Raw genomic sequence first — 12426 nt, 5'->3', positions numbered from 1 at the left:
CTAGGGTTTCGCCCACCATAGACTGTGCCGCCGTCGACCCGCCGACCACAATCGGCGATGAAGAACTAGCCCCCATCGCCCCAGTGTGTCGCCCCAACGGCAGATCTGGGGATGGAGGAGAGGTCGCAGCCGGAGAGGGAGGGAGGGACGACGGACCCAACAAAGGCACACCCATGCAACCCAGGTCAGGGGAGGACATCGGCAGCCAATCGCGCATACCAGATCTACGACCACATTGCGTCACGACGGACTAGCCAACTTCCGCCGCCGGCGACGGCATCGCACTGCCACGACCGCCCAAGGCAAATTTCCTCACCTTAGCCAACAACACCGACAAGGGAGGCAGAGGCAGATCCAAGGAGGCGTCGACGTCGTCCCCCGACTCCGAGCCACTCCCGTTGAGCGCCCAGAAGCGATTGGCCGAGAGGGCACCGCCCAGGCACGTAGAAGGAGGACACTGGGGATCAGCAGACTGCGGGGAGGGGGGAGGGGATGGCGTCGACCAAGAGGGGGGAGACGAGAAGAAGGAAGGGGAGCGAACAAAGCAGGCCACCGCCGCGACCGCTAGACCGAGGGGAGGGAGGGGGGAAGAGAGGAAAGCCATCATCATGGAGCTACACATGGTTCTTGGTAACAACACCATCTTCAATGTTAAGAGTACTCAACCTGGATAACTGTAATTTTTCTGGAGGAGCTTGTCATCTTGGGCATCTTGGGAAGTTCGTCGAAACTCCTTTGCCTCTTCCTTTTTGTCATTGCATGGCCTTCTTCATGCATACACATCTAGTTACCTACTTCTAATATTCGGAAAATGGAAGACGATAGTAATACACACATACAAGAGTTGGCGTTGCGGATTTTAAAATTGATGAAGTTACCACGAATGTCTCACTGCCACAGAAACATTGCCTTCCACTGAAAGAATAACCCACATTATTGTGAAAGCTTAATGACAAACATGAGATTTAATCCCTGATTGGTTGAACGGCTCACTCTCACCGGCCTTCTAGCCATCAAACGGGTTATCTATGTGTGTTTGACTTGTGCTTGTAAAAGAAAAAAATATCATATGTTCAATAAAAAAAAGTTGCAACCTAATCCAAGATAGCTCTTTGTCAAAATAAGTAAACCTAAGCATCTAAAGAGTGCATTGATGCAAGTCCCAGTACTTTGATTAGTGCAACCAATTAGTCCAAACTTTTTTTCCTCTTCTCTTTATCCACTGAGCATGGCCTACTTCATGCATGCCTACCATGTTTACCTACTTCGAGTCTTTGGTTATTGGAAGACAGTAGTAGAATATAGGTCGTCCAACAAATAATTAAGGGAACGACTTGATAATATTGTCAGTGTAATCGCTGGGAAGGTATGGGATGAGCAGAAGGGAATATATGTGATGATGCATGGCATCGACACGACAGCACGGTGACATGATCCGGGCCGGGCCGGACACGGCTGCACGTTTTGGTAGTAGGAACGCGAGATGCGGTCCATGATCCACCATCCCAAGCAAGAAGTCAAAGTGGTCCATCGATCAACATGCAAGTAGCTACCCAGTACGTGCTTCCAGATTCAATGCTGGTGCCGCCTATATGAGAAAAAGTTACTTACTAACCACCCGCAAAAAAAAAGTTACTAGTCCCTCTAGACCAGGAAAAAAACTTAAACCAGTCCTCTCAAATCCTTCTGAAACGTTCGCGGACACGTCCAGTCAATGATTAAACATGAGAGAAGAAAAAAAAATGATCCAATCAGACCTTTCATATTATTTCTATACATTCGGGGTGTCCGTAAACCCTTCTATTGAAATCAAATATGAAGAGAATATGCGGGCTCACAGACGTGTCTGGGCAGTCCACCTCGGCCCATCTCGTACCACATTTTTCTTTATTATTTCATTTCTTTTTCTCTTTTCATCTACATCAATCACATGCATTTTGATCGGACGTATAAAAAAGAAAATGAGGAGCATGACTATACACATGGACATATAAGGGCTCAATACGGACACAGACAGATACGCATCTGCGGACGTTTAAGGATGGATTTTCTAAGTCCGGCTTAGATGCTTTCATATTGCTATAGTATGATACTCCAGTTTGCGGGATTTGTTGTTTCACACATATTATCAATGAAACTTTTTGTCTAAAATCCATGCGGTTACAAAAGACCTAGGCCTTTTTTGGTTTATAGGATAGGATTATCATAGGAATAGAAAATTTATAGGAAATGAGATGACATGTATTTCAAATCCTATGAGTAGGAATAGGAAACGAGATGTCATTTGGTTCACACCAAATGACTTTTTTCATTAAGTTTAGGCTCATTTTTATTTTCCTATGAAATGTGGAGGATGGAACCAATCCTATATAGGAATAGGAATCCATTCTATGAACCAAATGGCTCTTAAGGGAAAAATCGTATGAGAATTCTATCCTCTAGAATTTCTATGAAATTCCGGCCCTAGTACTAGATGGAACACAGGTTAGACTAGGGGTTTTCTGAACCAAGAACGTGTAAAAACAGTCATGTGATTTTGACTATTCGCCCAAAAAAGAAGAGGCCAAAATGGTCTGAGAATGTTTGACTCTGTCTTGAACATGCATCTACAGCTACACCACGATAATACGTAAGACCAAACACTACTAGTACGTTTGGAGTACAAGTCTTTGTAGTACTAACAAGATCTTTCCCGCAAAGAAAAAAGGTAGTAACAAGATCTGGTGTCTGACCACACCTAAAATTTGCCAATTTTTACGGTGGAACGGAACCGAGAAGAGAAGAGAAGACGCGCGGCGACAAATTACTCCTCCACCTCCAGAAACATGGGGAAAAGGCGACGCGCGCGGCGCGGGTAACAGGGAATGCCCCCCTTCTTCCTCCCACGGCTCCGTTTGGGTTTGACCTCATCTGACCTGACCAACCTCCACGTCCCCCCACTCCCCCACCATTTCCTCCCCTTCCTCGTCAACCGCTCGTCTGCGCCGGCAGCCTCAGGCAAAGGCAACCACGAGAAGGACGCACCGGTGACGCACAGCCGGGCAGCCGGCCGGCGGTTTCTCAGACTGCCACCACCGCGTCGCAAAAATAGTAACGTACGTTTTCTCCTGCTCTTTCTCCTACTAGCTAGTAGTATTATTAGGCCGCGTCCATTTGGCATCTCTCCCGCCGCGCGCTTCCATTCCATTCCATTCCATGGAACGAGAGTCATCGCCGTTCATTCATTCACCAAGGTTTCTCCTCTTTTCTTCCTCCTCCGCCATGGCTAGCCTCTCCCTCTTTTCTTCTGTTTGATTTGTATGATTTGTCCCGTGATGTTGATCCGGTTCTCATCTATACTCCTGCTGTATCCCATGGAGAATCGAACTTGATCATTAGTAATTGTGGTTTGGTATCCGCGCTTGTCATTTTGAACTCTTCCTGCATGCTGCAATTCACCCATTTTTCTATGAATACTTTACTATGGTCTATGTTCTCTTGGGGGCATCGATCGACCACCCTCTGCTTTGGACGCTTCCAAGGCCAAAACGGCCGCCTCGGGGAATCAGTGTGGTCTCCTCCCCCACTTCTTGGTTTTGGCGTGTAATTGGACAGACAATTACACCAAATAAAAAGTGCAGCCTCGTTTGTTTGTTCCTGTTGTACACTTGTATATCATTTTTTTTTTCTCAAAAGTTCCAATTTTTATGTTTATTACAGTTCCTAGAGCCTGCCTCACCTTACCACTTGCTGGATGGCTCCAAAGAGCTGTTAAACACAGCTCTATGCTGTTTCATGACAGCTTTGGTTTGAGCTGGTTAGTCTATTCAATTTGGAACTTTTCACAATTATTTGGAAAAGGCTGGTCAAACTCCATCGCCTTCTATACCTTGAGCTTGCCAACATAATTTACAAGATCTATTGCACGCACACACACTTCCCTTTTCTCGAACGAAAAAAGGCGATATCTTGTCTCAAGGAATTCTTTTTCCACTTGTAGCTAGGCTTTTTCGCTTCATACGCTTGGTTGCAACTCCAACTATATGATCGGAGCTTCTTTGCAACGGTGGTTTAGTTCTTGCGAGGAATTAGGATGCAGGTTGGTACAATATGCTTGCTAGTGTGCTAACAAATGTGATTTCCACGGGTAGTCATGTCATGTCCATATCACATTGTTTTGAGGAGTTTACTTTCTGCGGTTTCCTTTCGTTATCATTGGTTTGTTGAAATTTTCTGAAACTTCTTGTTTTTGTGCCGTGACCGTGGCAGCAGCACTAGCATCACCCCAGTTGGAACTTCCAATGGCTGCTTTAAAGTTTTTTCAGGTCAACTTCTACTAATCCATTGAATTGATTGCATCAAAGAAGACTAGGACACCTATTTTTTTATTTTTATTCAAATAAACATCTTTCTTTCTTTCAAGGTATAGATTCTTCCTTCTTATAAGTGGGGCACACATGCTTTGCTATCGTCTGCGCGACCGCGACACCAATTTTGTATGATTGTTCCATTTGGTGTTTTGTCTATGAATGCTCAAATAATTACCAATATATTTCGTATTTGAGGGAATGGGTTTTCCTTTCTGAAATCAGTCCTCGGTTGTTCCTTTCTTTTCTGATAGGTTGGTCCTATTTAAATAGTATACTCCTGGACAGTTGTTGCTTGTCCTGTTTCTTAGTTTGGCTTTGAAGAACTTTTGGTGGCTGTGTTTCAGAACAACAAGCCTTGGATTGTTTTCACCATGGAAATAAGGAAACTTCCATCTGCCTGACTTATTCTTGGAACACTTTTTCAGGAATTAGATTAGGTCTCCTAGCTGCTAAGTAATTGCTTTGGCACAAGAGCCATTCATTTGATGCTGGAAGAAGAAGCTGGGCTCAGAAAATGGACCAGAAAACCAACAGGAGGAAGAAGGTAACGTCTATTCTCATCCCTTGCTGCAAGTTCCATCAAACCAGATAATTATCACTCGATTTAGTTCTTCTCCTTCTTCAGTCTCCCTTTGGAAGGACTCCTACTATGAAGGGTAGGAATTCTTCATCGAGACACGGTGCTGAGCTCTCTATGAACACTACAGGTAGGTTCTCAAGTTTAGAACATTATTACATTTTTTGATGAAGCAAAGTCACCGTGTTTCTCTCTTCTGTAATTCATGATAAGAACAACCCATTCCCATGTGTGATGTGGAAAGTTGAAGCCTGACCTGGGGCATGGTTATCATGCAAAGTTCATATTTGGTTAAGACTAAAAAACAATCCAAAATGCTAATTTTGTGTGAAGGTGCTAAAGTAATTCGGTGTTTGCATTTTTTTTCAGTTGATTTGAAAGAGAGACCAGATCACTCACCCGTGGCTTCGCCGTCAGCATCATCTTCATCCTTCTTCAAAAGTACAAGCCTGAAATTCAGCAATTTCAGTTCTCCTGCATCAACCAGCACGCATATTGAGTCTTTTAGGTACACTCACGAGTTTTTATATACCAAGTTTAAGCAATTAGCACACTTCACGCCGCAAATAAGTTAGTATTTATGCGTGATCGATCAAATTCAGATAGTTTTCCTCCTTCGGTGGTCTGTGTTTCACAGGGTATTTGCAGCAACATGGAACGTCGCCGGAAAGACTCCAGATATGGAGCTGAATCTGAATGACTTGCTGCCTTCTGATGACCATTCAGATATTTATGTTCTAGGGTATGTTACAAGATATCATAATTTTGCACAATCTTCTATCTCTTGTCAGATGGAGAACAGCATCGGACTTGGACAGCTTTGATTTAGGGCCACATCATTGTCAATTCATTAACACACACACGAGCTCTGCGTGTTTGCGTAGACGAAGACATTGCCACTTTCAGTTCCTCTGCACCACAAACAATTTCATCACATCTCCTGTTGTTGAACTGTGTGTATTATGCAAATTATTGGCATGTTTTCTTGTGGGGTTCTTTTGCTTGAAAGGTCCTATTCTTCTGAAAGCAATGTTTCAACTAACAACACCAGTTGCTGCCTCTGAATTTTTTGCTTCACAAATTTCAGATAACAAGTAGACACATTTAAAGTTTTAAACAATGGAAAATGTGAAATATTCTGAGAAATGAGAAGAACCAATTTCATAGATTTTGTTTCAAGAATTTTGAAGTTTCAGTTTCACAGAATTTGCACCGGATACATGGCAAGATTGCTTTAGTAGTACCATCAGTATCAAGTGCAGTTAATCTCAGTTACCCGAAAGCTTAATATGCTGCAATGGTGATGCAGATTCCAAGAGGTCGTCCCTCTCAACGCCGGGAACGTGCTTGTGATCGAGGACAACGAGCCGGCGTCGAGATGGCTCGCGCTCATCAACCAGGCGCTCAACCGGACTTCGTCGTCGCCGCCGGCTAGCCGGTCCTTCAGCCAGTCCGCCTCTCCCGCTTCGGCACTCCACACGGCGAGCTCCAGCCCGCTCGACCCATCGCTGTTTCACAAGAACGGGTCCTCCCCCAGAGAGGTTCGCCGCGCCGCCATCACCCGCGGCCGCCGGCTCAAGTCGTGCACTTGCCCCGCGGAGAGGCCGCCCCGGCGCCGGCCGTACTCCAAATCGTCGTCGTCCTGCCTGATGATGCGCTGTGGCAGCAGCAAAAACCGGCGCCGGTATGCTGTCGAGGGCGACACGACGACGTCAGACGAGGAGGACATGGACGTCGTCGTGGACGGCGGTGGGGAGGCATCGTCCATGGCGTCCGACGCCACGCTGTTGCTCCGGCCGGCGGCGGCGAACCTGCAGAGGAGGTACTGCCTGGTGGCGTGCAAGCAGATGGTGGGTCTCTTCGCAACGGTGTGGGCGCGGCGGGAGCTGGTGGCGCACATCGGCCACGTCCGGCTCAGCTGCGTCGGCCGCGGCATCATGGGCCGCCTTGGCAACAAAGGGTGCATCTCCGTGAGCATGTCGCTGCACCAGACGTCCCTGTGCTTCGTGTGCAGCCACCTCGCCTCTGGTGAGAAGGACGGCGACGAGCTCCGCCGCAACTCCGACGTCGTCGAGATCCTCAAGAACACCCAGTTCCGCCGCGTCTGCAAGCGCTCCGGCCGCCGCATCCCGGAACGAATCCTGGACCACGAGTACGTCACAGTCTCTCATCACCAGTGATTCGATTCTTGCATCCGATTCTGCCATTAATCTCGAGCAAATTCGGTTTGTGCAGTCGCGTGATCTGGCTCGGCGACCTGAATTACCGGATCGCGCTGAGCTACGCGGAGGCGAAGAAGCTGGTGGATGCCGGCGACTGGGCGGCGCTGTTCGAGAAGGATCAGCTCAAGACGGAGAGGGAGGGCGGGGTGTTCCGCGGGTGGAGCGAGGGCGTCATCACCTTCGCGCCGACGTACAAGTACTCGTGGAACTCCGACAGCTACTACGTCGGCGAGGACGACGACGGCGCGGCGTCGAAGAAGAAGACGAAGCGGAGGACGCCGGCGTGGTGCGACCGGATCCTTTGGCGCGGCGACGGGATCGTGCAGGTGGCGTACGTCCGCGGGGAGTCCAAGTTCTCCGACCACCGCCCCGTGTGCGGCGCATTCATCGTCGAGATCGCCGTCCTCGACGGCACGGCCAAGATGGTGAAGCTCGTCGCGGCAACGGCCAGCATGAAGGTCGGAGCGGAGGAGCTCCTCCTACCTCGGCAACCGTAGCTAGAATCGGGCATCAATTTGCGCAAGTTGGTGCCAAGAAGCTCATCGCATCGCATCTCGTTGCGTACGCCACTGATAATCTAGGAGATAGCTCGGCGCGTACTGATGCGTGAACCGCTGTTGTTTCTTTGTGCTTTCAAGATTCAGTTCTGACACCAAATGCTATAGAAACCAAATCGCTCTCTCTGACACCAAATGTTAGACTAAATCCCTCAGCTCTAATCTGCATCTCTGAACTGAATGTGTGTAACTAGTTTACAGAAAACAATTTCATATATTAATTATTATACAAGAAAACCCTAATTTTGGGAAACTATTCTCTTAAAACCCAATTCTGGGATCAATTTTCCATTTGTCAACAACGGGATGCATCAATTGCCCAAGTTTGGAATTGTTCTGTTTTAAAACTGACTTTTAGAGAAAAACCACTGCGAGTCCGTCCCGCTCTGGTGACGGTTGGCGTTTTTGTCTGGAAATTCCGGAGGCGATCCCGAGGGCGATCGCGATCGGTGCCTAGGGTTCTCTTCGCTCCGCCACCGTCTAGTCCCATCGGGGTTCCTCGTCCCTGTGATATGCGCCTCACCTGATCCTCAAACCTTCCACCAAAACCTTCTGCGTGTTTCCCTAGGGCGCGCGGTCGTAAAACACCTGTTCCTAGGCGGGGTTGGGGCGGTAAGGGGAGCGGAGCCATGGCGGTGGAAGGAGTCGCGGGGTTGCTGAAGGGCCTGCAACTTTCGGAGGAAGAGAGGAAGGGTGTCAAGGTGCGGCTGTCATCCAGGGAGAGCGGGAAGGAGTCGATGATGCAGGCGGTGGGTAAGGTCATGTCCGAGAGATTAGCGCACCCAGATGCGATCTGCCTCTCTCTAGGCAGGGTTTGGTGCCCGGTCAAGGGAATTGACTGCAAGGAGATTGGAGCGAATCAATTCCTTATCACGTTTCACCAGGAGTCGGGTAAGCGGAAGGCGATTGAAGATGGACTATGGATGTTTGACAAAGAAATTATGGCGGTGGAGGACTACGTGCCGAGTAAGAGGCCAGAGGATTATGCCCATGACAATATCCCAATTTGGGTTAGGGTTTACAACCTTCCCCTTGGTATGATGAACTTCAGCAGAGGATATTGGTAACATCATTGGTGAGTTTGTGGAGGCGGACATGGGGGTAGATGGAGTCGCAATTGGCAGATTTCTAAGAATTAAGATCAGGATGCAGATTGATAAACCGATTATGAGGGGGTTTACTCTAGCCGGAGAGGATGAAGGGGTGGATAAACATGGCAAAGGGAAGGTTGCGATGGAGAGTGGGGAGGAGGAGGATAGAGATTGGTGCAGACTTGAATACGAATTCTTGCCAGACTTCTGCTACACGTGTGGGATTATCGACCATGGGGAAAAAGACTGTGATAAAAAGGTTAAGAAGGGAGAACGATCACAGTTGGGACGATGGCTGCGGGCCGGCATGGGTCAGTGCAGAGGCTGGTGGATGAGAGAGCTTGGAGGTCTGGAGGTAGAAGCTCGAGTGGGACACACAACTATGGTTTCAGCCAATCAGAAGGGAGGTCAGGGAGTGGGAGTGAGAGTCCTTCATGGAGGAAGAGTGATTCCAGCGGAGGTGGCACAGGCAGGTCGGGGAAGGATGATGAGGTCACTAGCCTGGTCAAAAATGACAAAGCTCTCTGGGGGCAGGGCAACCCCAAGAAGCTGGAACTTGGTGCAGGTGCAAAGCGGCAGCAAGCAAATCCTACAGGCCAAGATGTGGTGGGCACTGTGGCACCAAGCAATCCGAGCACGGTGGCTATGGTCTCTGAGAATAAGGGTGGATGGCTGGAGGTCTCTAGCGGCGTAGGAGAAAAAGAAAAGGCAGCAGGAGGGAAGAAATACAGAAAGAAGGTGAGGGATAGGACTGCTGTGGCGAGCGAGCAGACGGTGACTACGGAGCTGGACGGGAAGAGGGGTAGAATGGAAGATGAAGAAGATAAGTTGGGAAAGAAGGGGAAGGTGGATGAGAAGACACAGGAAGAGGTGCTAGCGTCTGACAAACTGGGTGTGAGTGCCACTGACATGATATCGGCCGGGCTGTCGGAGCAGCCCCGCCGGGACCAATGAAACTTATCGGTTGGAACCGCCGGGGACTCGGGAACGGCCCGGCAGTTCGTAGCCCCCTTGAGTGGAGGGGGGGGTGGAGGAGCCCGACGTGTTGTTTTTGGCGGAGACGAAATTGACGGAGAAGGAGTTGGAGAAGTTTCGATAGTTGTTGGGGTTGGCGAACATGGTGGCTTGGAATCCTGTAGGTCCGAGTAGAGGAGTAGCTCTTTTTTGGAAGAGGGGCTTAAGCATTTCATTAAGATCTTATGGGAGGCGGCATATGGATGTGGATGTAACAGAGGAGGATGGGAGGATATGGAGACTCACGAGGGTGTATGGTAAATCTGAACTAGAGCAGAAAGTGGAAACTTGGAAGATGGTGCGGATCCTTGGGCAGCAACACCAAAATGTTCGTCCTTGGTTGTGCCTTGGAGACTTTAATGAGATTTTAACCGGGGATGAGAAGATGGGAGGAGTTGTCCGCCCTCAGAGGTTTATGGATAACTTTAGGGGAGCTTTGGAGGCGTGTGAGTTATGTGACATTGGTTATGAAGGAGATAAATTCACGTGGAGAAACCACAGCAAGGAGGTGGACATGTACATTTGTGAACGTCTTGATAGGGCAACAGCCAATGCAAAATGGTGCGAGTGGTTCCCTGAATTCAATGTGATCAACGGGGCCCCTCGACATTCCGACCATAGACCGGTAATTGTTAATACACAAGGCGTGCCCAGAATGGCGAGTGGAGGTGATCGGGGGTTCCTCTTCGAGGCTTGGTGGCTGCAAGAGGAGGGGTGCAGTGATGAGATTCAGGGAGCTTGGGAGGAGGGATGCCTGAAGGAGAGAGGTGATGTCGCTACTGCAATGACTAATGTGGCTAGGAGGATGAGGAAGTGGAGCAGAGAGGTGGTGGAAGAGTTAGAGGGGAGACTGAGGAAAGCCCGACGTGAGTTGGAAACATGCATGCGGGCGCCGGTTTCAGCGGTAAAGGTTAGGGGGGAGGCTCGGCTGAGATGTCTTGTTGAGGAGTTGGAGGACAAGAAAAACACCAAAGCTAAACAATATTCCCATGTCACGTGGCTACAGGATGGGAACAAAAGCACAAAATATTTCATGGCCGTTGCTTCAGCTAAGAGGAAGGCTAACCGGATTAAGAAGCTTAGAAGGGAGGATGGCTCGGAGGTGAAGGAAGGGGAGGAGTTGACTAACAATGGCTGTTCGTTTTTTCAGGATCTCTTCACTTCCGCGGGTGTCAACCGTTGTAACACCCACGATGCGGCTATATCTCCCACGTGTCAGGGCACGACTTAGAGGCATAACCGTATGGTAGGCATGTCGCAAGAGGGGTACTCTTTACACATCCCATGTACTGAATAAGAAAGGGATAAAGAGTTGGCTTACAATCGCCACTTTACACAATACATAAATATAACATACCTCATCCAGAATACAATCAAGGTCCGACTACGGTACCAAAATAAAGAAAGACAACCCCAAATGCTAGATCCCCGATCGCCCCAACTGGGCTCCTCTACTGATCATCCGGAAAAGAAACATAGTAACGTCACGAATCCTCGTCGAACTCCCACTAGAGTTCGGTAGCGTCCCCTGCACTGGCATCATCGGCATTTGCATCTGTTTGGAAGTATCTGTGAGTCACGGGGACTCAGCAATCTCACACCCTCGCGATCAAGACTATTTAAGCTTAAGGTAAGAAAGGGGTAGTGAGGTGTAGCTGCAGCAAGCACTAGCATATATGGTGGCTAACTTACGCAAAAGAGAGGGAGAAGAGAAGCAAAGCACAGTCGAGAAGCTAAAAGTGATCAAGAAGTGATCCTGAAGCTACTTACATACAAGCATAACACGAGACCGTGTTCTCTTCCCGGACTCCGCTGAAAAGAGACTATCACGGCTACACACACGGTTGGTTCATTTTAATTAAGTTATGTGTCAAGTTCTCTACAACCGGATATTAACAAATTCCCATCTGCCCATAACCGTAGGCACGACTTTCGAAAGTCCAAAACCCTGCAGGGGTGTCCCAACTTAGCCCATCACAAGCTCTCACGGTCAACGAAGGATAATCCTTCTCCCAGGAATACCCGATCAGACTCAGAATCCCGATTACAAGATATTTCGACAATGGTAAAACAAGACTAGCAAAGCCGCCTGAATGTGCCAACAAATCCCGATAGGAGCTGCACATATCTCGTTCTCAGGGCACACCGGATGAGCCAGACGTCAGGTTGGCATAGACCCTGGTTGCCCAGGGGGCGCCAGACATCGCTCAGGTTGGACCAACACTTAGAGAAGCACTGGCCCGGGGGTTTAAATTAAAGATGACCCTTGAGTCCACGAAACCCAAGGGAAAAAGGTTTAGGTGGCAAATGGTAAAACCAAGGTTGGGCATTTCTGGAGGAGTTTTATTCAAGGCGAACTGTCAAGGGGTTCCCATAACACCCAACCGCGTAAGGAACGCAAAATCAAGGAACATAACACCGGTATGACGGAAACTGGGGCGGCAAGAGTGGAACAAAACACCAGGCATAAGGCCGAGCCTTCCACCCTTTACCAAGTATATAGATGCATTAAAGTAAACAAGATATAATAATGATATCCCAACAATATCCATGTTCCAACAAGGAACAAACTCCAACTTCACCTGCAACTAGCAACGCTATAAGAGGGGCTGAGCA

General features: G+C 48.6%; 1 protein-coding gene across 4 annotated transcripts; it reads left to right on the top strand.

The window, feature by feature from the left end:
* The first annotated feature begins 2742 nt into the window (after positions 1-2742).
* On the top strand, positions 2743-7948 carry LOC119286229 (type I inositol polyphosphate 5-phosphatase 10-like). 4 transcript variants are annotated; one of them, XM_037565599.1, is made up of 7 exons: positions 2743-3095; positions 4775-4893; positions 4975-5056; positions 5296-5434; positions 5564-5668; positions 6236-7078; positions 7162-7948. In XM_037565599.1, exons 2-7 carry the CDS (start codon positions 4864-4866, stop codon positions 7643-7645), a joined length of 1683 nt encoding a protein of 560 aa, XP_037421496.1. In that variant the 5' UTR covers positions 2743-3095; positions 4775-4863; the 3' UTR covers positions 7646-7948. The 4 variants fall into 4 exon arrangements, with proteins under 4 accessions (XP_037421496.1, XP_037421497.1, XP_037421498.1 ...); XM_037565600.1 differs by lacking the exon at positions 2743-3095 and adding an exon at positions 3126-3233; XM_037565601.1 differs by lacking the exon at positions 2743-3095 and adding an exon at positions 3247-4078.
* The last annotated feature ends 4478 nt before the right edge of the window (positions 7949-12426 follow it).

The sequence above is a fragment of the Triticum dicoccoides genome, chromosome 4A (genome assembly GCF_002162155.2).
Source record: "Triticum dicoccoides isolate Atlit2015 ecotype Zavitan chromosome 4A, WEW_v2.0, whole genome shotgun sequence".
NCBI lineage: Eukaryota > Viridiplantae > Streptophyta > Magnoliopsida > Poales > Poaceae > Triticum > Triticum dicoccoides.
This window is presented reverse-complemented; position numbering and strand designations above follow the sequence as displayed.

Coding starts and splice junctions, on each gene's coding strand:
- LOC119286229 (XM_037565599.1), top strand. CDS start 4,864: ATGGACCAGAAAACCAACAGGAGGAAGAAG. Junction 4,894..4,974: donor AAACCAACAGGAGGAAGAAG/GTAACGTCTATT, acceptor CTCCTTCTTCAG/TCTCCCTTTGGAAGGACTCC. Junction 5,669..6,235: donor TCAGATATTTATGTTCTAGG/GTATGTTACAAG, acceptor ATGGTGATGCAG/ATTCCAAGAGGTCGTCCCTC.